Source organism: Bacillus rossius, chromosome 15 (genome assembly GCF_032445375.1).
Source record: "Bacillus rossius redtenbacheri isolate Brsri chromosome 15, Brsri_v3, whole genome shotgun sequence".
Taxonomy (NCBI): domain Eukaryota; kingdom Metazoa; phylum Arthropoda; class Insecta; order Phasmatodea; family Bacillidae; genus Bacillus; species Bacillus rossius.
This window is the reverse complement of record NC_086342.1, coordinates 8,205,327-8,232,717: the sequence shown is the minus strand read 5'-3', so window position 1 is coordinate 8,232,717 and position 27,391 is coordinate 8,205,327. Positions and strand designations below refer to the sequence as shown.

The following is a 27,391-nucleotide window of genomic DNA, read 5'->3' as shown; positions in this document are numbered from 1 at the left end:
CGATCTTTAATTTGTACTTTTAGTAAAATATATATTATTCAGAATCACTAAAAATTACAATACATATGCAAGGTTCTTTCCTGTATTAGATAACAACTTAAAATTTAAACAAATACAACCATTCCTAACTTAATTTTTTTTGTGTTATTCTTATTTCCTACATTATAAATTTTTAAAGAAATTATTTACTAATTGTTAAATGTTGCATGTTGTTTTGTTCTGTCTGCATGTATCGTGCCTACCACCCAAGGCCATAATCTGTAGGTAGGCATGCAACAAATCATAAATAAATCATTACCAATTACCACCATCAAACATTTATTGTAGCTATTTCATTTTCAATAATAATACAATCAATTAAAATTTTTTAGCCATAAAGTGTACATTGTACCTCTTCATTGAGGTTTCAACCAAGAATATTTTTGATTTTTACTGAAACACACACTAAAATGAGAGACAGTTTGAACAAAGAAATATTCAGATTCTAAATTTTTACTGGACAAGTTAGTTCATTTTTATTATGTCAATGCTTTTTACTCATTAAAACTGAGATACATATATATACTCTGTTTGTTTTGATTAAAATTTTGGTTGTTAAATATATCTAGAGTAAGCTTCAACTGACAAGGCATCTTAAGTTGAGTTCCAAATTGTAACAGTTACTAACACAATTCACCTTAAAATTTAAAAAATACTCCTGTCTTTTAATAGTTATGGTCAATCCAGCTATTAAATATAGATAGCTTAGTAACAATTTTGAATACAATGAATCTGCCTTCACGCAAAAACATTATGTTTATCTAAAAGGAATTTTTTTTTGTTTTAATTCTCCTCTGCTATTCACTTCCGGCCATGTCTATCTGTTTTTTCTTTGGCGATATTCAGAACTGTGACTAGTCAATAAATTACAGAATGTATAATAATTGTATAAATCATATTTTGAGGTGATAATAATGGTGAAATCTGCACACTAGGACCATGTACTTGTGAACAAGATGCATAAAACCTTTTGTGATATCCATTAGTTGTCAGTTGGGGTTCCTGGTAGAGCATCGAAAGATGCTGTTGATGCAGCTGGATTCTGTGGAAACAGTAAAAAAAATTTAAGCCTTTCTATATTATACTAAACTTATTCAAACATTTCAGTACATGGGTAATGAGTAAGGACAAGGTTATATGGTGAAATATAAGTAAATACACTTAATAGCACCACCGTGCAAGTTACGTCATGGTATCAGTATCAAGCAGCATTTAAACAAAACTTAAAAATCACAAAAAAAAAAAAAACCTTTTAATGTTTGTAATTTAAGGAGTGTCATTTCCTGACAAAAATTGTACCAAAGTGCATACATCATAAAAAAATTAACTTAACTCATTCAGACATGTCCAATAAAACAAATTACTTAAAATAAACCACAAATGCTCGCCAATTTATTTTTATTGTTCTGAATGTTTCTGTTTTAGACCAAATTTATTACAAATTATTTTATTGGAGTAAGTATCACCAAAGAGTTTTCAGTATTACAGTTGTTATTAAATAAATCAAATCTTATTTTATTAAGGATTAAACCACACTATCTTCCATCTAGTAATAGGCTGTTGCATAGTTTTTTAAGAGTAATCTACAGTTAAGTATTTTTAATCAAATCATCCTAGATAACTTTTTATTGGTTACATATGCATTGTTCATCTCTTGGCAATTTAATATCTACAAAAAAAAATTTTATCCTTCCTCGCCAGTATGATCCAGTCTTTACATTTGGATTTCACAAGCCACTTGTCAGTTTAATTCTCATTATCACTATTCATCTAGAAATCTTGCTTCAGTTTAACTTTTTGTCAGTAGATATCTATTTACTGAGTGTTCATAATCTTGACATTTTACAGCTCCTAATGAAGTTTAATAAATAGTTAGTGGCTGCATTTTCAAGCAAACAACAAACACAGAAGAGCTATATTGATGAATCTAAAAGCCTTATACCAAATGCAAATCACAGAAATTAACTAACCAAAACAGTGAGTCAGGTCAAAAGCAATGGGTGGCTGTGCATGTAGCTGTATATTGTATAGTCTGCACCCAGTTTTTATTGTGGAAACAAGTTTCAGAGCATCATATTTTATAGAGGTTACTTTGTATAGTGAAGGAAACCGAATTCATTTTTACCAACCATCAATAGGTTTCCATGCATCCCTGTTTTTATTTTAAATCAATATTCAATTTTAATGTGCAGAGAAATTTTTTTTCTACACTTCACAGGAGTCTAAGAAAACAACTGATGAAAAAGTGAAGTATATAGATTTTGAACCAAAATAGTGTGTTTTACAATGCAAGGAAATCAAATATCAAGTTTAAAATTATGATTATTTTGTTGATAAAAAGTAAAAACTAATCACATTGTTATAATGTGTATGTACTATGTTTCAGAAGACCGATCCTACTTTCTCAATAAACCTTCTTGGCTTCATACTTGTTACACTCTCCTCATTTTAATGAGTCCGGCATGATTTATCTATTGGTAAGGAATAATGAGAAAATATTATTTCGTTTGAATAATGAATTAAACACCAAATACTTGCAAGGCCTTTAGTGGTCAAAGCTACATCCCCTTGTTGTTTTGGATGTTGCATAATGGTTAGGTACCGGAAAAATTCGCGGGTTCAATGACCTGTAGGATGAACTCCATAGTTCTACGTACTCTCGGTCAAATGTCACCCACCCATTGTCTTGTGAGACGCCCCAACGTAGCAGCCTGTGATTCGATAAAGCTTCGGTTGGGTGTTTCTCATTGGCCCAGAGTCATCCAGGTGAGTTGTGAGCCAATAGCAGAGGCAGCACTGAGGTATAACTATTTGTATTTTAGCCTATCGCTTAATAAATTCGCGAATTTTTCCTTTCTCTAATAATGGTGGTTGGGTGATGTAAACGTGACCTCTCTTGGCGATTAATTGACTCGGCGCGGTCCTCACCTGCGTCCTGCGACGGGAGCCGTGCTGCGGCACGCTGTCCGTCACGACGATGCCCGAGTCGCGGTCGTCGCTCTCCTCGCGCCCCAGCAGCCCCTGGGGCTTCGCCTCCTTCCTCCTCTTCTTCTTCCCGCGCCGCCGCGCCTGGTCCGCCGGCCGGCCCAGGCTGCCGTCCACTCGCAGGTACTGCACCGCCCCTCTGCGGCAGAGAGGCCCCCCTTCTCTCACGCTCGTCCCGGCAGGCCGATCCGAAGGCGACCGGCGAAAAAAATCTACTACATCTCAACATGTTTAGGTTATTTCATATTAACATGTTCAAGTAGATGACATTTCCACTTTTTTTTTTTTTTTTTTTGAGTCCTTTCCAATGATTTCATTTCGTTACAATTCATTGGAATTTGTTTCTATCAAAGTACATACACTTATTTCGTTATAACTGGGTTCTTTTGACGATTTTTGATCTTTTCTACTACATTTTAATTATATTTAAGTGCATTTTTTGGTTAAAAATCATTTCGTTTATATTGTATCTCGAGTGAATTTGTTTGATGTGTTAGTTTTCCCGACTCATTTCGTTACAGTGATATCTTTTAAGAATATTTCGATTTTTTTCACATTAATATGTTGGATGTTAACCGTGTACTTAGATGAACATGTAGGAACTGCTATACGACATATAGGTTTAAACACGCCATAACGATGTTTTAATGTGCATTACTGGAAATTTGCTGTCTTTAAGCAGAGATCAAACTTCAAGAGATTTTCAGTGACTATTATAAATATAGTGTTTAAGGGAAGTGTTATGTAAAAGACTAAGTGTATGTACTGTCGCTATTAACGCCAGGCATTCCATTAAATTAAATTGTGTTGTCGGCGGGGCCCTTGCACGTCTGTAACTTCACGTAGTAGTTTTTAAGCTTGGGCATATGGACCCAGCTGTGCGAGGAGACTTCCTCTCAAGGCGTGATGAGCATCGTGCATGATTATACGAAGAACCTGCGCCCTACACATCTGGTACCAATGTTCGACGCATGGTGAAAAAAAATTTTTTAATCATCTAATGATTATTCCACAACCCTAGATGATATCAATGCTATGTTTTAACAAACCAAAGTTTATAAATTTAAATGGAAAAAAAAACTGTTGAAATTGAGATGGCCACAGTTCCTATCTTTCCCCCTTAAGATAGGATTTAATCCCTAAGCTTTATTTGATGCATCCACATTATAGAGAGGAATGTAAATTATTTCTTTATGTAGTAGCGGCAAGTATTTTCAAGCATGTCAAATTTTTGTTGTTGTAGTATGTTCCAAATTAAAATTTATTTAACACAGATTTATCGGAAAATACTTTAGCCTAAATCCCCTATCACACCACTTGAAGAATCGCTTGTATAGGATAGTTTTATGCTACTGAGGTTAAACGTTGTAAATTTAGTGATTCCTTTAATCATACCACTCAAAATCATATTGACTTAAATATGAGGAAATTAATTTTAAATTTTGAGTAGTCACATAACAAGCCAATACATCATTTTTATGCTTTTGTTGGTTGATTATTAGCAGTTAATAAAAAAAGTTTTAATTTTTTTAAGTAGGTTTTAAACACTTAACCTACTGTTATTTATAGATTTTTTTTTACAAAAAATATTTAAACTTTGCTTTGCAACGCTAACAGGTAAAATGAGTAAATACTTAAGTACCCCAATAGGTATATGATTTCGAAATTAATGCAACACTTTATCACTGCAAGAACTTGGAGTGAGATATTCTTGCACACTTACTTATCTAGCCCTGTCAGTGTCAGGGTGCTGACTGTACCCATGGAGGGCAGGCAGGTGCGGTACCGCGCCAGAGATGCCTCCGAGCCGTCTATTGATTTCTCAAACTCGAACTGACGGTACATTGGTGCCTGACCTTTCGAAATCGCCTGCAAAACACACGAAGAAAAAATTAATCACTTTGACCAAACCCAACTAAAATTTCTATCGAGGAACCTTTAATGAACCTAATGGTGGAAACTTTTCGACTTCTTGTAAAGCTTACAGTCCGATGTGCAATATATTGTGCCTGTGGTGAAGAAGGATTAAAACCAAGTAGCAATTGGCTACCTTATCGGATCAAGATATAGAGACTTGCATGTTATGAATAGTTAAAATTTACAGAGACAGATTGTAATCGGCTGGCTGGGCGTGTAAAAGGAAATGAAGACTACAAAATATTTGGTACTGTATAGGCGCAAATATAAACTAGTTAGGTTGTGAGCCTCATCAAAACCAAGAAGACAAGTCTTTTGAGATGAAAAAAACGTAAAAAAATAAGGACCATTATTTGCCAAACCAAACACCTTATATTTTAAATTAAGGGGAAAAAAGTTTCAAAATGACAATTTTTTCTCATCACAATTATTTCAGTAACCATGCAATAAGTGCTTGTGTGTGAGCAAGCAGCTTTGTATGTACACAAGTTTTACATGTGTGGTAGAGGTGCATGAGTTTGAAAGCTGAGCTACAATTGTGTACAAACATTTATACATGGATCGTTATGCTGATAAGCACAATTTGGCAGGTGACTACGAGTTAGCGTTGGTTTTGTGGGTGTTCACTGGTTTTCTTGCATGAGCGCGTGAGTTTTACATTCGTACACAAGTTTTGTTGTGTGCACAAGTATGTGTATTTGTATGCATGCATTAGGTTTTGCATGTGCGCGTGAGTTTCGGAAACGTGCGAATAAATTCACGTGTGCCAAAACGGTGGTTGTGGGTTCACCTGCTGCCTTTTCCATGGTCTGTGATTATTCCTCTTCCTCTTAAGGAAGGCTGCGGTCGCTGCAAACGCAGCCAGACATGCCACGCTGAAGGCTGCGTATCCACCCACCGCATACACAACTGCCATGCTGCGCTCTGAGCAATGCAGCAACACACACATACCCCCCAATCCGACACCTGCACACTCACGGCTCAGTTACAAACATATTTCCTTGACTTATGGGTCAGAAGCACTAAAGCGCTAAGACACTGACTAGTTCAAGCTTGAAATTAGTAATGCACAAAACTGGCATCCAGTAATTTCGTCAGTGTTTCACTTGTATAGCAAATTCTCCTGTAACTTCAAAAAATGTTTTTTTCAAATAGTTTCTGTTTTTATTTAACTAATTCCAAAATGGTGAATGTACTAACCATGGCGATTTTCATTCTCCAAAACAGAATAAATGAGCACACAATGTTCTATAATTGTAGGCACTACTCAAATACCGTTCGTAAGCTCTGTTTGCCACAAATAAGATTAAATTACCCGTGATCTGTGACCACCAATATCAAAATTAAGAAAAAAAATAATCATTTACTTACTTTTAACTTATGCCATACACATATAACATCTCTTTCATGTTCAATTCACTGGAAGAAGTATGGCAGAAGGTGTTTCATTAGTATGGTCAACATTACTTTACGTCTCTCTTGCTTTGCAGGAAGGTTATTGGTATTGTTAGTAAGGAACCTTTCTTTTCGACATAAATGAAGATATATAGGGAAAAATCTTTAATCACACTAAACATTGTATAATTGCTAGTTTTGAAAGTGACTAAACTATAGTGGCTCTCATTCTTAGTTACAGTGTTTATTTTCGATCTCTTTCCAATGTGCAATTGCTGTCATTTATTTGTGTTCTGTTGCCAGATACACCATAAAACACAGCTTTGTAATGTAACGAACTTTTTTTTAAATTTATTAGTAATGAGAATTTTGGGAATTTCATCAATAGCATTATCTGATAATATTCTATTTTTATTTGTAAGGAATCATAATTGAAAGATACCATCTTGGTTTCAAATGCTTCTGTCAAAAAAGTTTTTTTTCTTATTAGTATAGCACATAATTTTATGGACTGTCTTCTCATTATCAATAGTGATGGACTGCTATAATATGGTTTCTCCTGTAAAATTATAACTTTTGTTAAAGATTGATTATTGTTTTGTCAGAATGAACACAGTAGTAATAATACTATGTATAACTAGACAGTATCTGTGGCCTTTGAAAAAACCAAAATATGTAAAATTAAATAAATATATATATATATATATGTATATGTTAGTAGAATTTAATAAATATTGTTACGCCTTTGCTAGAAGCTGGGCTCGTAGCGGAGTGATCAGTGCTTGATGTCAGGCATATCACGCATGCCTAGCCGGATTACAAGGTCCTCTCTCCCCATCCCGTCACTGACCGCCGTGCTTGGAGTACATGACTCTGGGCCATTTTTGATGTTTCAGGCATTGGATCAGCCCGGGATGACGTGACATGTCAGCCACTCGAGAAGTGGCTACATATGAGACGATGCTGGCCTCCGCGGGAGTTCTGTGAGTAGGATACCCGTGCAATCAACTAGAGGTGAAGTGAGCAAGTGGCCTTTGGTTTAATTAACGATTTATTATGTTGTCTTATTTTCAGTACTACGGTTAGGTTTACCGATATCATTTAAATTAAATTTTTTTAAATCCTTTTCAGAAGTATTCCTGTGTTTGCTGTACATTTTATGATCGTAATTTTAATTATTTCATGCTTTCTAGGTGATTCTTACTTGTGAATAACACCAAATGCTTTATTTTAACCTATTTATGTTTTTATGTGCATTTAAGTATGGCTTACTTTGCTTTTTTCAAAAATGAGAGTGGCAACATACTTTTTTCTTGGCCCTGGGTTTTTGTTTGAATATGCTGATACAACATTTGGCCTGTTCCATAAGAATGAGAGAGACAAGAGTTCAGAGAGTGTGAGAAAAAGAGACTGGACAGTTAGTGGAAGTTCTGTTGCCATGTGTCATGGTTGGCTGGTAATGTTTCAATTTTCAATGTATTTTCTGTGGTTATAATCTTTGTCGAAAAAACCTGATGCGAGGGGCAGGAAATTTGTATACTGCTGTGCTGTGATTGGTTGGAGAGGTCATGCATCTACCATTTTCTTCCCGCAGATGTGGCTGCGTAGTCTCATTCGCTAGTCAGTGTCTGAACAACATACTGAGAGGTCGTGTGTCGGGCTATGGCTCACAAAAAATAGATTAATGTGAGTCGAGTAGTAAATTTCACAGCTGTGGTTAAGCGTTACCGTGTATGATCTACCTGTTTAATCATTTTGAAGTTTCTTCTAGAATTTTTTGATCACGATCCTTGGTATTAGCCCACAACAAGGATAGAGTAAACTTCTCCTTTGTATTTTTTCTTCGTACAAGGTGGTCTGGGGTGCGACATCTGCCAGTTATTTTTTTTTCCAACTACAGTTTTTTTTAATTAAACCTAACAGTATTTCCAGTAACATACTGTACATCTGTGCTGGCCAGTTCTTGAGCTTAGATCGAAAACGATAGAACATTATTCTAGGATACTGAATTTGATTAGTAAGAACAAGAATTGGAATCCCACTAAAAAAGATTTTCACGTCACATGACTTATACGAAAATACAGTGAACTCCCTATTATCCGCACATGCTACGGAAAAATACAGTACATATGTAAATCTGTATTCTATTACAAGTGAGCAAATTTGAACTCTACTGACGAGTGTATTGTGAGCAGTATACAGTAAAACGCCACAGGCCTTCTCAGAACTCACGCAGTAGGCTGGCATGCGTTGCTATTTTTTGTCCCTGTCGCACTTCGTTTCTGGTCGTACTGTTGAGCACTTCATGTTTACATTACTGAAATGTATTGTATGTTAATTATTCATTAAAATACTAGAAATTTAGCATCATTTAAAAATTTTTTACTGTTAATTGTAACTTTTAATGTACATAAATGTTTGGTTTTTTTAAGTTGAAGTCAAAGTTTCTTTTTTTTGGCTCTTTTGCGGATTATCCGCGGTGGCCCTGCCATTTAATTTCGCGGATAGTCGGGAGTGTACTGTAAATGAAAAGGGAGGGAGGGACGACAACTCCTTACACTGGACGAGCGGCTGACTCTGGGGGGAAGCGGAGAGGGCAACTCACCGGGGCCGCCGGGCTGCAGCAGGTTGAGGGGCTGAGGGGGGACGTCCAGCCTCCGGCGGTCCAGCCCCTCCACCACCAGGTCCCCGCGGTGCAGCAGGCGGGCTATCTGCGGGATCACATCCTGCACCGTCCTCACGTCCGTGTCGGCGAGCCGCATGTGCACCACGATGCTGCCTGCGACGCAAGCACATGATGGCGTGCAGGTAGGGGACAAGGTTGTATTGTGAATTACGATTAACACCGAAAAGCATGTCATAAAACAGTGTAACACCCAAATGCAAGTTAAACCTTTGAATATATATATACTGTATCGAAGTCGCCAGCCCAGGTTAAAATTTCTAATACGGTTTTGAGGTAGTTGGTTAATTCACCGCCGCAATCGCCACCATCTCTAGGGCATCGACTTGTGGTGGTCTCTAGCGGACAAGTGTCGAACTCTTCAAACACCCCTTCCCCCTCCCGTTGAATGACGTTGAGCTGCAGTGAATGATGGGTGGGGGGTGTGCGAGGGAATGACAGCGGGCGACAGTGCTGCGCTCTAACGTGTAAATAACAACCTGAGACGATACAGGCGTTACGGCAGCGCACTGCAGCGGTGAAGTTCCCAAGTTGCTCATCATACGCTTCTGAAAAACGTAGAGTAAATCCTATCCACTCGCGACTTCTATACAGTATATATATTCAAAGGTTAAACTCAAGTATGTTATTATTTCTGGACAAAATTTGTATCAAAGTGCACAGATCAGAAAAAATTTATCCTATTTTTTTATTATTATTGTGCATCTCTTAATGATATCACTTTCAAACCACGAATATTCGCTAATTAATTTTTATTGTTCTCAATGTATCTGTTTTAGATCAATTTAACACAAATTATTTTATTTTAAAAGTACAGTATATCGATTTTACCACAATTTTGGTGAAGTAAGTATTACACAACAGCTTTCATAAAAATAAATACAATAACACCAAATCCTGTACTATGCAAATTAAATTGGACTACAAGTAAAACCATAAAATCTTTTTCTCTACATATAGGGCTACCATTCCTACTCGGCTGAGCTGAGGCTACACTGTGACATCAAGTTGGGGCGTTCTCACCAAGAGCCAACCACCACCACCACCACCACCACCACCGGCCTTGTTTAGTTTTCTTTTTTACTTGCGCTCAACCTCTATTCAACTATGAGGTCATTACAGACACGTGACACAACTATGGAAACCAGGATTCGTACCCAGGTTCTCTACACCACATTGATCCAATAGTTTAGTTTAGTTTAGTTTGCACAAAGATATCATGATTTGACCAATATGATGTGCAGCTAGGGACAAGACTTTATGGTTTTGTTGTTTTTAAAACAGGGTATTGTGTTATTACCTCATTTTATGAATTATGTTCATAAATAAAGGTATATTATTAAACAAATATGATACTTGAATGTTTCATTATGCTTATTCCACCAATACTGTTTCATTTTGACTAATTTACAATATAATAAATTATAATGTATAAGTGTATGATATATGTTGAACTATTTGGAACAGTAACAATAAAAATAAATTACCATTTGTTTGTGTGTTTAAAAAATGTACCAATGCCGTAATGCAAAAATTTGTTACTAATACGAGCGTAAACCCACCAGGATACACGCTAATCTCGACCATCATTGGATCTGGCATGTTGACCTGCTCCATTATCTGCTGCTTGAGAACGTCCACGAACTGCTCTTTCATATCGCCAACTGTCTCGTTGTAGTTCTCCTCGATCCTGGGACGAGAAACAGGGTTTAATGTCAGACAGCTATGCACAGAACAACCCAAGAATAAGCTTCATCAGCAGATGATGTCTTCTAGTCATTCATACACCTGACTACATAGTCACCGAGACCTTGATAAGTGTCTTAACTCTCGTCAAACCCTTCCCAACGAGAAAAGCTCCCAAGTTTAAGGATTTCATCAGGGCAGGCATCTTGATTTAACGGTACAATTTTGTTTTAAGGACCTTCTCTTGGATGTTTGCTATACAAACTTGGCAAAATTATTCCACCAGATATATTCTATACTACACTATCTGCTATTTGTAAAATGTCAAGACATGCATTCATAATTTAAAAATTTTATTTCACTGTGTGTCATAATCAAGTTTCTACACCTGGGAAATGAATAAATATTAGTCTCAAATTAAAATTATTAATTTATTAAAAACATTGGGAAATCAACACAATGGGTGAGGCCAAAACTTAAGGTGACAATATATACAAAATGAAATTAGGCCATGAACCTCGTGGGATCTCTAAAGAAGGGTACTGTTACCTGAAGGATACACTGTAGGTAATGTTGCTGACGAGGCGAGCAGTGACGGGGGTAGTTCTGGGCGCCTCCCCCACGGCTCCTGTCGAACGAACCACGTCCGGAGACGCCAGACCCGGCCCCGCCCTCCGAGAGGTGCGAGTAGCTGGCATGGTCGTGCCAACCTTCTCGGTACTCGTGTCCACTGCAGGGGCTCCCGGCAACGTGTGGGCAGATGTCGGTGCTGTGGGTAATGGCGTTATTCTGGGTGACGGAGGTAGAGGAAGTTGTACTGGTCGTACTGTTGTGGGTCTTGTAGTTGGTCTCATAGTCTGCGGTACCGTAGTTTTAGCTGTTGTCACGGCTGGTTGCAGTGTTGTGGTTGTCGTTTTTGCTGTCGTCGGCCGAGTTGACAATGTGGTTTCTGGTTTTGCAGATGTGGTAAGAAGTATAAGTTTTGTTGTGGTACGCATCGTAGTGGTAGTCACCTCCGTTGTCTTTTTTACCGCAGGGGTCGTTTCTGCCTTTCGAGTTGTTAGCTCACTTGTTAAAGGTACAACTGTTGGAGTTGTTGCTTTCTGAGGGACATCTTCCACAATAACCCTGGAACAAATTTAAAAAAAAATGACACTTAATATGATTTTAGTATAAATTATAAAGCCTAGGCTACATTCCAGATAGCACTCTAACAGCATGAACATAGCACAGTCACATTCGCACACAACACAGAAAATTTGAAAAATTATGTTGTTTTTTTCCTCCTTTAGTTTTGTGGAAATTTTTATTTACAAATTTTTGGATTTTGTCATCTATTATTATATGAATCAGTTTATTACCCAAATTAAAGCATTTTATTTCGCCATGTAGGTTTGAACGACTAGGAATGATTAACTACAAAGCTTAGCCTCGCAAATAAAAAATAATAATTCAAATTTGTTAATCTCGTTACCTTTGAAATACACACTTCAAAACAATCACTAGCTACTCTATGCCGCTGACGTAGTGTTTATCTATGAAATATATATGCTGAATCCACAGCACAGAGAAAATTTAGTTCAACAGTATTTTATGTGCCTTTTGCATGCTGTATTTCTAATGAAGCAGTGGTTATCTGTATACATTCAACTTCCGTGTGTATGTGCTGCATGGCTGCGAGAATGCTCTTGCGCATGTAGCCCGGCCTTAACAGTTTTGATTATAAAGCAGAAAGAACATTTCAACAGTGCACTGATGAAGACTGTTCTAAAAAATAGACGATTCGTCAGTGTAGACAAGTTATAGTAGTACATTATGTTATAATATATACATTGTTCATTTGTTTATTGTGTTCATGGCTCATTTCAGCCCCTTTTTTTTGTATATATACTATAGTGAATAAATATGTTATGACAAAACATTTTAATTGTCAGCAACCATTAATATGTACATTAAGCAAAACAAATGACATTTTATACAGAATCATTACAAATTTCAATATAAGTATGGACATTATTTTCTTCAATTAGATAACAAAAATTTAAATATAATAGTGTTATTATCCGAGGTTTAATTTAAATATTTGTTGAAAGAAAAACAAATGTGTTATAGTTCATAGATTGTGTTGTAGTTAATTATCATAAAGATCTCTTATGTTTATGACTTTGTATTCTGTGGCTGTATTTGTTTATTTTATATTTAATTGTGGTGTTTGTTTCTATTTCTACCATCCAAGGCTATAAGCTGTAGGCAGGTATGTAACAAATCACATGTAGATTTTGATAAAGATGGGCCCATCTGCCCATTGTTTTCGCCTGGCTCCAAAAACACTTCCAAGCAGGCGTACTGACATCCAGCAGGAGTTACGGATAAGGACACTCACGTGTAGTACCCGAGTGTGTGACAGCTACAGGTCAGGCGTGCCACCGCGTGGTGCTGCGACGTCTTGCACTTGTCGGAGCTCCACCTGGCGTCTTCCTGCCACGAGGCGCACTGCAGACATAATCAGCCACGCGTCGGCGTACGTCAGTGAGAACATCATAAACTCCTTCCCACACACCGCCGTTGTTCCTTCATGTCACAGTGAACTTTCTACACATAATGCACAAATGCACACAGGAGGATGATGATGGTGGGTGGGGCAGTTGGGAATTGGGCTGAACCGGGCCTGCAGACGTGCCGGAACGGTAGGGAATATGAATCCGGAGCCTGACCGAAATAGCTCACCTCAGGCGAGCCCAGGGTGTCCACAAGGAAAAAAATTTTCGTACCAACTTAGGCAAGAAAAAAGTACTAAATTATAATTTTTTTATGGTTTTAACAATTTAGGAAGTTATTATGGCATTGCTATGCTTGAACTTAAATATCACACCACACACACACATTATTCCATAGTTTTAAAAAATATTTACGCTTAATAATAAAACATATTGGAGTTACTGTAATATTATTATATTAAAGAAAAAAGTACTAGATCTGAACGTAAATGTACTAGATCACTAAAAAACTTATAAAAGTACTAGATCTAGTAGGAAAGTACCAACTGTGGACACTCTGGGCGAGCCCTGAGAAGGAGGATGCAGCTGAGTATAATATCCGGTGCCACGCAAGCTGGCAGTAATTTCAGGGGGACTTCTTGCAGCGAGGCGGGAGAAAAATTAAGCTACATGATGTGCGCACAAAGGGAACACCTCGGGGGGGACCAGTGGGGAAAAGATCAAATAAGAGTTAACAAATTAAATCAAGGACTGAAAAAAATCTTAATTTGCGGCACATCATGAACCAGTAAAATTTCTTGCTTCCTGTGAGGTATTTAGCAGTAATTCTGAAACAAATTATTTCTTTATATAAAATACAGGAGTAATAATTAGGCTAGCCAACTATTTACTGGTGTTTTTCCAGTAAAGGTTACAACTGCAATCAACATAACACCGTTAATAAAGTTACCTATCAGAAAAGTACACTAGTGCATCAAATACACTATTATTACTTATCTATTGACCTCCCATAAACCAAATATGTGCTTAAACTTAACCTGCATGGCCTTAAAAGTACAGAACACAGAAGTGTTGTCTGGTTACCACGATCCTCTGGCTGCGCGAGACGTGACTGTCCCACACAGGCAGGCTCACGCTGATTGGACGATCCAGGAAACCCGGCGACGCCACCCCCTCCTTGTTCGCGAAGGTCACGTGCACACCAAAAACTGCGCTGCGCCTGGCAACCACGAAACATTGCACGATGAGCACAGTACTGCTGCAGGTATCGGAAACTCAAGTTATCATTTCACAATACACTGGATGAACAAAGTTTAAAATAATCAATTACAATTACTAATAAATTTGTTAGCACACTGAAAAAAAAAAAACTGAAGTAATAAACAAAAAATATTTATATAATAAATAAATGTTTGTGTGTGTTCCTAAACACACACACTTGGCCTTAAAAAAACACGAAGAAGGTTAATGTCTACGTAAAAAACCGTACAATAGATGGCGTGCAAGTCATATTGGATAATTACCAGTAAATATTTTATGACAATTTCTCTTTTCTATGGTCCTATAATAATGGTGGCGCGCAAGTCGTATCCATGGAGGTAATTAGTCTATGGAGTGGGTGTTTGTTCTGAAGTTGAAGTCAACTGGGTAGCAAAACAAATCATAGCTGTATAAAGGTTAATCTATACACATAAAAATTAATGTTGTGAATTAATATAAAAGAGAGAGAGACAGGTATAAAGATAGCAACAGGTATAGAAAATGAGATAGATAAGGATTTATACCTGTATATAGATGATATACAGAGAGATGCTTTGTATATATTTAAACAAATTACAAAAGAAAAAAATGAGGCACTGCAACGCATTCCGGGCTTCAGCTAGTAATGAATGATGGAACAAAACAAAGGAAGGAATCAGTACAGATAAGAAAATTTTGAGCATTCTTTTAATCGCAAGCTAGAATTCAAACCCCCACACTCTCCAACTGTGTTCATGATTGGACCGCAGTTATTTGGACACGCCCATATACGACCGTGAATCAGGAAGTGCCAATTAACAAGAATAAATATGTTCTCGCTAAGAATTTAACCGATGTAAAAGTAAACATGGGTTGAATTCTACTCTGAGGCCAGAAGAATCCGTTCAATTTCCGGGTCTCAGTGAATTTAATACATTGAAAAAATTAGGAACCCAACAAAATTGACTTTTTTGCAGATTTCCTCTAGGATGCAATTTTTTTCAAGTTGTACATCTGGCATGAAATTAATCAGTCATACATTTCTAGAGATGGTGGGGCGAGTATGTAGGACAGATGGCCGCTAACCTGTCAACGCGAGTCGTGTTGTGAGTCTGCGACAGATAGTCTTCTGGGAACATGACAGCCCCCAGGCATATCGGGCCAGTCTTCAATGCGTCGGCCATCGGGGTGCCAAACTTCACCTGCAACCAGCGCAAACACAGCTAGCGTATTCAGGTTTAACAGCTACAGCCATAAGAATTAATTTTTGCCAGTCCAAAATGGAAAACTTGGAATGACTAACTATTCCATTCAGTTGATCTGATGGAACTATTTATTCCCCCATTATTTCTGTGTTTCTGTCTCTCAGCCATACATAATCAGGTCCGCCTGTGTTGCGAAATAAAAAGCTTAAACATCTACTTAACTGACAGAATATACACTATGGATGCTCTCAAATTACAAAACTGCTAGAATAATGCATGCTTCATGCACAAAATGTTAGAAAACCTACCATTAATATAATAAATTTAAACAACTGTAGTAAAACAACCAACAAATTTTTGTTTGGAAATTTAAACAAATAATCATTTGTTCATTCATAGTTTATCCTTGAACTTACATGTAAAGTTACATTTTTCTTTCATAAATGTCTTATAGAGGTATTTGAGAAGCCCTCAATAGAAATGAATTTTATGTTTATTATTTTACTTCTTACCTCTATGACTTTGTCTTAGTCCTGTTATGAATTATATTTACCAGTATTGTATCTCTATGTTCAGGTCAATTTGGTTTTACTCTTTAAGTATTTTCATGTTTTATCTAAGTAATAATTTTATGAAATGTCTTTGCAAACATTTGTTAAACGGCGACGAATAGGAAATGAGCTTACACCTTTTAATATTGTTTTTGGGTCATTACTGAGGAAAGAGTATATGTGATTGGACGCTCGACTGCGCATATATTTTATTTAAAGAATTTAGTATTTCCAGTGTGATTTCGGAGAGTGTTCAATAGAGAAAGCTTTGACTGTTTGAAACAAATTGGAACTTGAGTTTTCTGTTCTACTATCATGGGAGAAGGATTAGAGAGAAAGAGCTCCGTGATTTAGTCATAAATGAATGTAAGAATATCACGTAAAACATTGGTACGACGACTGAATAGCTAGAATCTACGTGAAATTGATGATTTTATAATAAATACCGGAACTACACAATGAAGAAGAGGTAGTTACCGATGTTCGAAGCTCTACTAAAGAATCGACGACGACGATAAGTTTTGACTAACAGCATAAATAGAACTGGATCAACGACGAATTAAGAAGAAAAGAAGAAAAGGACTATCAATCTTCGAGATGGAAGGAGTTCGACAGCGGTAGACGGCATCGTAGACGGTGTACCGGAGGACATCATCCTTCTAGACGACTCCAGGTGACCGACGCCAGTCCTGCTGGAGTACCAGCAGCACGAGAGGAGGTGCATCGAGACGGAGACCCAACCAGCGACATCGGAGGAGAGTGAGATCTAACCAGCAACATCGGAGGAGAGACAGGGGTTCGGAGAGGTTTTCCACAGCCTCTTGGTATTGTAACGACGCGACGAGGTTTGTTTGCCCCATCCCCGAATTAACAAGAACAGCGAGAAGTTACCTGTCTTATTTTAATGGCAAGATATCTTAAACTATGATGTTTACGATCAAGACCTAATTTGAAACTCGCAAAAACAACTTAATACTACTTAACTACGTAAAGACTTGTAGCTTGTACATACTGGACCTGGTTAACTGACATTGATCAGTAATATGTACGATATCAAAGTTAAAATCTGTTAAAGTCATTAATTGTCTTGAATGTTTAAAGAATAGCCCCAGGTCCAGAAGTCTTGAGACAGTTTGATCTACCGAAAGAGACTGAGCTAGTAAAAACAAAGAAAAGACTAATTTGCCAGTTAAAATGTGTTTCAATAATATTTAAAATATTGACTGATAACCAAACTATTATTCAGTGATACAATTACGTAAAACGTAATTAGTTCTGAAAGACATTTAAGTATAACGGATATTGAAATTTTGTTTAATGAAAAACCTATTTAAACATGAATAATTGTCTCAAAGGTATTTGTATGTTGCTTGCTAATCATTGACTCTGTCACTTTTCATGTTACAGTTGGATATGTTGCAAAAGAGTATTGTCACCCATACAACCATGATTTTGACCCTAGTAAAAAGTTAAATTTTCATTATATTTTATTTTTCCGATTGATAACCATACTTACATATCATGTGTATGTTAAACCAGATAGACAGAAATATTTAGCTTGGATTGTCTTGAAAGAATAATTAGTTTTTATTACACTGAGATCAGCAGTCATAGAGAAGTTAATGCTTTTAAACACACTACTTATATTTGTTGATTTTAAGGTCAGAATACTTATACCAAAGAGAAGGAGACATACTGCTAAGGAATTATACGACATTTTATTGTTTGGTATTCACACTGAGTCAAACTACACCAGTACATACAACTTGAGAATAATTTATTTTCACTATCAACATAACAAGACATATTTTAGTTAATATTCTGTAGAGGTTAGTAGTTGTGCTACATACACAATCACAGCACTAGTACTTTATAGAGTTTTCACGGCGCCCAACTAGACCACATTTTACATTATAGATATTGGCATTTTAGGAAATATGCTCCATAGAGAAATTCTGAAAACACTTTAGTCTCTGACTTCTTTGTTGTGGTTTTTTTTCCTTCTTCCCCCTTTCCTTTTCAAAGAAAGGGTGTTGGTGGAATGGGGGAACGGTTTACAGGTCAAAAATTTAAAATTTTGCGACATACTAACAATGTTTTCTACTATGAGTATTTATTTGAAACTGTGTTTGTTTGTAAACCATGCCCTTCATTCACTAGAAACTGGTACAAATATTTGTGTGGGTTTTCTTTCGAAAAACAAAGTACGTTCTGAACAGAAACGGATACAGGATTGACTTTCGGGAAGGCCACTGGAAGTCTGAATAAAATCAGGGGAATGAGATAATTTATTGATAGCTGTACATCCATCTTCAGTATGTATTTAAGATAATAATAGCCCAAAATTTACTTCTAAAATATTTTTATCAACTGCATCTTTTACCCTGATGTTAAAAGGTGGAAGGGGGGGGGGATTTGTGTGCAAGTGCCTCTTTCCGGATCCACCTCTGGTTCTGAAGCATACTACTTTTTTAAAGTTTTACGACTGTGAAACTTAACTATGATTCTTATGTTAAATTATTTCAACCAATTTTATCTCGTGTATCAGATAACTAATAATGATGCTGGAACAAAATAAAGCATGCTGTGTGCAACTGCTTAAGCCGCTACAGTAAGCAATCTCAAGACTGTGTCACGGGATCCCCCACAGATTACCGCTTGCTTCGGCAAAGGAACCCGCCAGTGGTTGCAACCCATGGTAAGCCTGCGGAGACTAGTGTCCAGCGCAAGAACGTGTGAAGCGAGTAGGCACTCCCAAGTGTCGAGCGACCCTTACTGCAGCGCGGGGTTTCCTCCCCCTTCCAGGGCCGCGTAAGCACCGGGCGCGAGCGCGATAGCGTGGCGCTGACGCGTCCGTGTCAAGCCTCAGCTGTCCAACAGAACAAGCTATGAAGCCCGTTGCGACAAGAGGGATCATCTTGTAACAGTTTTGGCTACAATCGGGAACCCTACAAGTCTTAATGTAACCACTGAAAATCTGCACTAGCTAAATATTAGCAAACCAGATACTGCTTGAACCTGATGGAAGACACCTGAGAACATGTGACTAAAGAGGGATATCCAAGAACACAAACACCACAAACCGATACAGTAGCAGCATCCACTAAACTGCCAAGTAATTTACAAACAGTGCCTGAAAACTTCCTCAGTGAAACAGCCAGGCCAAATTTTTGCCCATTTAAAAACTGGGAAGAGTAAATACACAAATGGAAGATAAAGCTACACTCGACTTTGCTTTGATCTGATCTCTACCAATAAATAATTGTGCTTTCAGAACTGCCAGTCAACAGCCCTGCTAATTTTATGTTGCAAACATTTGTTTTCAAATTTATGTTGCTATTTAAAATTTAAAAAAATTGGCATGAGTAAAAAAGGTTACTTTCAGGATGATCAGGTAAAGTTTTTTTCTTTGACTACCTATTTTCATGTGCCACTTTGTCCTCAAACGCAATAAAATACAGCATTAGACATTTTTAACTCATGAGTTTTCTGAATTTATTAATTAGGTGGATACAGAGATTTTATACTTGAAACTTGCTGAGATAAAGAATTATTATGCAGTACTCACAGTGGCTGTCAAGTTGGCAATGTGCGGACCATTTCTTTTCGGAATGTCCATTGTGACGCTACCTCTGTGTTTCATATCCATTTTCTCAACACTAAGTGTTAGTATGTGTAATTCTGCGAACACATTACAACTTTTAGAACCATTCAAGCAGCATTAAGACCATGATAATCTATTACACTACACTAATTACTACCTTTGGTCACTAAAGTATGGTCACAGCACATAAGAATCGACAATTTTCTAAACATTATTATAAATAATTTTAAGTTTAACTCTGTTCCTCATATTATTTTTTGATAAATTCACAACTAACTTTATGTGCTATCATATAATTATTCAATTAAAAGACAAATCATTTAACTGATGTTGGATTTTTTGGAATATGAGAACTGCATGCAAAGTTTTTTGATAAATTCTAGAGCACTCTGAAGGCAGAATAATTATGTAGTTAAAAATGTTTTTTGCATACATAGTTTTTTTAGTATGAATAAAATTTCCATTTTTTTAAAAATAACATGAGTAAATATTAATTTGATATTTTGTTATATTTTCACTTTTAAATAAGTTTATCATTTGGAGGATTAACTGTAATTACAATAGCACTACTATTTTACATTTTCATCTTAGGGGGAAAAAAAAATTGTAAAATCAGTAAAAACTGTATTCCAAGTCTTTACTTTTTTTAAACAACCTCATCAACACTATAACCAACATTTTAAAACAATATTGCATTCTTTAAAATTAATATTTTTGAATTGCTTACAAATAACAGTATCCACTGCTAAGCATAAAAGATTTTTTTTTCAAAAATATATTTTTATTTTATAATATTTTAAGTTTGTCTATGTCAATATATTTCATTGCATAGTAAAATGGCCACTGTCAGTGGCTTAAGGTTTACATAATTATTACATCAGTGTAGTCTGCAAATATGTTTTCAAACAAGGCAACAGCAAATTAATGAAACTACAACACATTTAATACACATATTTCTATGAATAGTAATTTAACAGTTTCTTACCTAATGTGGCAGGTTTGTTGTCAGTGACGTCAGGACCTTTGCAGAGTCTAGTCAAGTAAGTGGGGATCTGATGCAATAGAGTCGATTTCTCCATCATGGCGACAGAGCTGTTGACTTGCTTTATCATCAGCTCAGACAGCTCCAGAGAACTTTCCACCTTTACGGGATAACATTAAAAATGCAGTAAAACATAATTCAACCTTGCTTCAGATAATCCGTTATAAAACATGACATTTGGAAGCATATCTTTACAGGTACACGTTTGAAATATAATTGCACAATATGAATTTGAACGAGAATTTTAGGAGTTAACAAATTATTTTTTTTTGTAAAATTAAACTACTGTCAGCATTATTCACCCTTTAAAATTAAAAAAAACTGTCCAAAAGAAATTACATGCACAAGTTCAGTACAAGAAAGTCAATTTGGATTATAAATTTATGTGCAGTACATGTTTCAAGCAAAAGTGTACTAAAGTAGTTAAAATAATAATTTGGTAAACTTGAGACCCAGTTGCTGGTTTTTAACTTGTACAGAAGTTATTTGAACTATTAGATTACAGTACAGAGTGAACTGCATCCATTGATACTAGTTAAAACTAATAAACTTAATATAATCTTTAATTATTTTTTCTATTTATGTATTTTCTAAGACCATATATTAATGTCTTTTAACAGTATTATTACAATTGCAGTTATTCTGACAAAAAATTAATTCAATGCTAAACACAAATAATTATTTCACAGTAGAAACTATTTATAGCAGTCCGTCAAAATTAACAACAAGGCATTCCATAATGCTATGCTCAAAACAGCAAAACAAATTTTATATTAATGGTATGAACAAATTGTTGAGAAACCAAGATGGCATCTTTCAGTTACGAGTCCTTAGAAAAAAAAACTGGATATTATCAGATGATGTTCTTGTTGAAATCAACAAGGAAATGTAATTCGTAAGTTTTCCTACACAAAATGTTTTGAATACATTTTAAAAAATTTTTTTTTTACATTACAGTGTTTTGTGTGCTCTACGGAGATATCTGGCAACAATGCACAACGTAACAAGTACAGCTCTAATAGCAGAAATCATGCATTCGAGAGGAAATGCCTATTTAAATGCACATTGCAACACATGCTCGACAGTATTATGGAATGTGTACTGACCGCTTTGATGGTCAAGTAGCGGCCCGAGGTGGTAGCTTCCCTCTTCTTTCGCTCTCGGCCTGGAAAAAAAAATTTTTTTAGGTATACTTCTGCCACACGCCTAAGCAACATTAAGCCGAAACTTGTGGGTAGGCGTCAAGCAACCAAATTGTTACATACTGAAAATATAAAAATATTCTAATGTACCCAAAAAAAAAAAACATTTGTTTTAATTGGTATCTTTAAGATTTATAAGTCAAGGAAGTACATACTTTCCTTATGGGGAAGAGAAAAACCAAAACATACTTTTGGTTTGAACAGTTTTTATAACGCAACAACTTTTTATCGTTACTGAAAATTGGGGTTCGTTACAGCAAAAAGTAAGCAATTTTCATACATAAAATAGTAACGGTTGACAGTATTATTACAGTCTTAGCAATTTAAAAAAAAAAAAAAAAATTAAATAGTTTAGGCCGATAACTTCACAGAGGAAACTATTTGTAGAAAATACTCACTATTAACTTCTGGCAGTCCATAAAATTACAAAATATGCTTTAAAGAGGCCATAAAAACTTGACGTCGACCCGGGCTACGCCCTCCCATGAGCCCGATGCAACTTGATCTCTTTTCCCCGTTACGCCCCTCACTTCCCCAACTATCACTCAGTGAGTTTGAACCTCCCACGTGTGTGTTGAGGCCCGAGAGGCGCATGTGAAGTCAGTGCCACGCACCCGTAATCAAGTTGCATAAATTATCAATAGCGTGGTTTTTCTTTTCTACGTCCCAGTGCAGGTGCGTAATTCTTTTCAACTTCATATGTTTATTACATGCACTTACTCAAACGGTTTTATAAAGTAGTTTTGTACATTTTATTTAAATTGCAATTTTAAAAGAAATTATATTACTTCCACAGATGTGCAGATAAATCTTTTTTTTTTTTCAAAGGTTTAATTGTGTATTCCCAATTGCACAATTTGAATATGACTTTAACAGTCAGGGAGGGCGCTAAATAGCTTCCCCGGGTGGCAATGACACCTGTCGAAACCGAGATGATATCTTTCGGTTATTGGAGTCCCTACCCCTTAATATGGTGCCAATCTAACTAGGTGTGTGAATACTAGTGTTTTGATGCAAAGCAAAAATCAAATCGTATGTTTAAAATATCCAATATAAAATCAAATTGAATTGAGAATATTGTTCTCAGAGAAGTTGTATTACAGTTATTTTAAAAATGCAGGATTTAGGTAAAAAAAAATTTGTTTAACATTTGTAATATTTGAACTGATTCAGTGATTAACTAATTGGGCCCTGTTCATAACATCATTTAAATTAATTATAAAAAAAAAAACCAGGCATAAAAGCAAACGGAGTACCATCTTTTGATTTTTTTTTAAGTAACAAAACTTTACTGAAGTAAAAAATGTACAACACAAAAAAAAATAAAAGTATTAATTTCATCTTAGGCTTCCAGGGTTAGCTTTGCAACAAATGCGAAGTTTAACATCAGACGCGAAGCTTTGCGTTACAATCGAAGCTTCAAATTTAAAAAAAAAATGTATAAAATTTCATGGCAAAGTTGAATCGAATGTTGAAAAGAGGTTTGACTGATTTGCTTAGCGATAGCTTCGCAGAGGCCTAGTGTATACCAGAAAGCAGTGGCGTAGCCAGGATTTGTGTATGGGGGGGGTGTTAAGAAGCATGCCCCCCCCCCCCCCCCCCCCCCGGGAAAATTTGGATTTTGAGGTGTCAATTAGTGCTATTTTAGCAGTTTTCGGTATTTAAATTTAAATATTGTAATGGTAAAAAAATTTATTAATTTTAATATGAAATTTGTTTTTGTGATGAATAAGAAATTAATTAAAGATTTGTGCTAAGGAGGGGTTGAACCCCTAACCCCCCCCCCCCCCCCCTGGCTACGCCCCTGCCAGAAAGCGAACACTCAGCGGGGCCGACGCACCCCCCTCCAGCTCCAGGATCTCGTTGCGGAAGCCTGCCAGCTGCTGAATGGTCGCCGTCGACATGGGCAGCTCCTGCAGCGTCTTCACGGCCATGCCTATGAAGTCCAGGCTCACCATGATGGTGTTCTGGTCTGGCTTGAGGCTGTGGGACCAGCGTGAAGGATTACTACCAGCAGCGTTCTCTAAGTGTCTGCCAGCACAGTGAATCCTTCTTAAACAATTCCACTTGAGAAAATTTTTCTCTTGCCCTATAAATAGGGACAGGAAAAATTCGCGGGTTCAATGACCTGTAGGATGAACTCCATTATTATACGTACTCTCGGTCAAATGTCACCCACCCATTGGCTGCTGTCTTGTGAGACGCCCCAACGTAGCAGCCTGTGATTCGATAAAGCGTTGGTCGGGTGTTTCTCATTGGCCCAGAGTCATCCAGGTGAGTTGTGAGCCAATAGCAGAGGCAGCACTGAAGTATAACTATTTGTATTTTAGCCTATCGCGAATTTTTCCTGTCTCTACCTATAAATAGAGGATATGATACGGGGCACAGAAAAATTGAAGTCAATACAACCTATAATTAGGGCCTGGAAAATTTCGGTGTTTTCAGTATGCAAAAAGCGGTACTTTCAAATTAGAAAAGCGGTGGTTTAAAGTCGGTATTTTCGTTATGCAATGGAAATTTTACCGGTATTTTAAATGTTGACTAAATTGTGCAGTTATTGAATATAATAGTTTACATATTTAATAAACAATCCATGTATACTAGGAATAGGCTAATATGCATAATAACAGTCAATTAAATCCAAAACAGACACGTTGCTATAGATGTTTGCAACTACAAATTTTTTTTTTTTTTTGGCTGCCAATGCCACATGCTTAGCCGACTTTAGGTGTTTGTCAATGAAATCTTTTCTATCCCATGAAACTTTACAGTTGCAAAATTTGCACATCACTGTGCTATTGTCAGTACAATAAAACCCATGTTTCTGATACTGATATGCTCGTATTTAATGGAGTGGAGGAACACGGGGTTGCCACTTGAACAAACCCCAGCGCACAAATGAGAAGAAACTTAGTGAGAACTATACCCCAGATCAATTTTGAGCATCAAAACCATACACGAACACGGCTTATGTAAAAATAAGGTAATTATGCTGAAACACAAGACTTGGGTTAAAGGATACTTTAACCTTGTGTGGATCAGGTAGAAAACATTCGGCTATAAACGAAAGAAATAAGAACAATGCTATCCTGAAATGCTGTGACATGTTTTTGGGGTAGATAATCACAGGGACAGACCGACAGGATGCGCTCCTGCCCTTGCCGTCAGCGATGTTTATTTTGACAGCTCAAGCAATTATCTTTTCCACTTCCCTTCGCAGCGTAAAAAAAAAAGAGAAAAAAAAACACGCTGACAGTTTCTCACAGCAGAAGGTTGAAATAAGGGAGGGAATGTGTTGAAATGTTAGTTGGATAAAGAGGGGGGGGGGGAATTGTTTTTACATGGTTTGTGGCTCTGGGAGGGATGAGCCTTGAAGAATTAGCAGGGGATGGGAGAGGTAAGCGTCGCGTCACGTCACGTATGACGTCAAGCCGCCGGGCGGGTAAGATAACATGACAGCTGAGACGGCTTTTCGTGCGATAGTGGAGGCGCCGAACTCGTCTAGAGGGGTGGTATCTATTTTTAGACGTCTTTTGTATGCCTGGCTGCTTACAGTACAGCTCTCGCCAAGATAAACGTGAACACATTGAGCCCAACAAAGTGTAACAGACTTGTTTTTCAGCCGATTTTACTCAAATTTTCGACTTTCTCTGCTCAAATTGTTTATGTTTTCTCAAAAAACGGTCATATAAACGGAATGGACGCATCAGAGGGGGCTCGCATCGGCGGGATTCTACTGTATTGGTACTTTTCGGGGATATATTCGCAGTGTAATATAGAAATGTTGTGGTTTTCGCGAATGTACTTACTTTTCACGTTTTCATGCGAAATTCGCGCGAATTTTCGCAAAATTCGCGATCGTGAAAAATTCCAGGCCCTACCTATAATGCCAAAATGCAAGGCGAAACACAAAATGAAGCAAAATTCACCTCTATTACCTCATTATTTACTATCTATATATATATCTTTAATTGATTGAAGGAAAAAAAAAACTAAAAGTAAATAAATGCTGTATATTGCTGATAGGCTAAAGGCCTACAGACAAAATCACAATTACATGCATAAGTATAATTAGCTTTTAATATTGCATATTGATTTTTTTTGTTCATATTAATACAAATACAAACTTGGCTTTGGACACTGCTGTTTGATAATAAAAAATTTCCACTGTTTCAATTTTCATATTTATACATAATTTTCTCATGAAGTAAGGAACATATTAAATGTTTTAGTTGCAATTTTTTGTTTAACTTTCATCAAAATTTTGAAGCAGTCAATCAATGTAATTGAGTTTTAATTTTTAATGTCAATAATGATGACATTTTCTTTTTCATAACAGAAATAAATCTTGGCTCTACCTATAAATACATACAAGTTTTCCCTGTTAATGAGTATATATATTTCAAAACACCTTGAGAAACTTCTTAACAGGGTTTTATTGCATCACTTAAGTCCTCTGTAAACATTAATTTACACACCGTAAATCTAGTGCTTTTACGTAAATTAAACCTTACTGTCATATTTTTAGATTTTCATTTGTACTTTGAAACCTAAGCTTGATTCTTCGTTGACTTTTCCCACACAAGCCCTAAATAATCTAATATCAATAACTTCATTTATTTTCAGACACACACAAAGTTAAAAAAGTAGTGAGAGGTCATTAAATCAGACATTCTATGGTTCAGGAATCACTCGCATTCATATTTCATTAGTTGAATTATAGCTGTTGACCTAGGTCGTTAAGTCGCATTGCTTCACTGCTGCAATTTTTAGTTCGCTCAGTACTCTGATTTTTTTTTTTTTGTGGCTGGTTACAGTTCTTGATGACTTTACGAAGCAAAACAAAGCTCATCTGCTGTTACTGTATGTAAATTTTTTTTCTTTGGCATGCCAGTTCAAACTATACTGATGTTCAATAATTTGACATGGCTATAGTCACTACGTGTCTCATTAAAGACTATTCACTGTATAATTTTTTTCCCTAATTTTTACATACAACTTTATTTTGCGAAATTATTTTGGATGTGTAACACCGATGACAGAGAGATATAGCTTATGGGAAGGCCATCTTTGATTCCAATTGAACCATCCCCGGCAACCATGTTTATATGCAGTGTGGCGAACAAAACAATGTTTTAATACCTGTTTCAATGGTCAACGTACTGCTCCAGCAACAAATTCTAGCGGCGGGTGCGGAAACTACGTGTGATTCACGTACAGAAGTGTAGTTGAAAACGCAGTTTGTTTGTATATATCGTTGCTGTTACTGCAAAAGGTCGTATGTCAAAAATTGGCATTTTCAAATTTTTGGCTGTTTGTGTATTTCGGAAGGCAACTTATGTTGT

At 36.5% G+C, this 27,391-nt stretch overlaps 1 protein-coding gene across 1 annotated transcript in view; it reads right to left on the bottom strand.

Moving 5' to 3' along the window:
• Window positions 1-301: 301 nt before the first annotated feature.
• LOC134539532 (uncharacterized) overlaps window positions 302-27,391 on the bottom strand; it is a 57,904-nt gene continuing 30,814 nt past the window's right edge. The window contains exons 18-31 of the mRNA XM_063381635.1: window positions 23,887-24,029; window positions 21,951-22,009; window positions 20,788-20,944; window positions 19,767-19,879; window positions 15,529-15,644; window positions 14,287-14,422; window positions 13,089-13,198; window positions 11,255-11,833; window positions 10,582-10,709; window positions 8,942-9,115; window positions 5,732-5,865; window positions 4,748-4,893; window positions 2,968-3,163; window positions 302-1,081 (exon numbers count right to left, since the gene is read on the bottom strand). Coding sequence (XP_063237705.1) covers window positions 1,022-1,081; window positions 2,968-3,163; window positions 4,748-4,893; window positions 5,732-5,865; window positions 8,942-9,115; window positions 10,582-10,709; window positions 11,255-11,833; window positions 13,089-13,198; window positions 14,287-14,422; window positions 15,529-15,644; window positions 19,767-19,879; window positions 20,788-20,944; window positions 21,951-22,009; window positions 23,887-24,029 — 2,251 coding nt within the window. The 3' untranslated portion in view covers window positions 302-1,021. The remainder of the gene's footprint in view (window positions 1,082-2,967; window positions 3,164-4,747; window positions 4,894-5,731; window positions 5,866-8,941; window positions 9,116-10,581; window positions 10,710-11,254; window positions 11,834-13,088; window positions 13,199-14,286; window positions 14,423-15,528; window positions 15,645-19,766; window positions 19,880-20,787; window positions 20,945-21,950; window positions 22,010-23,886; window positions 24,030-27,391) is intronic.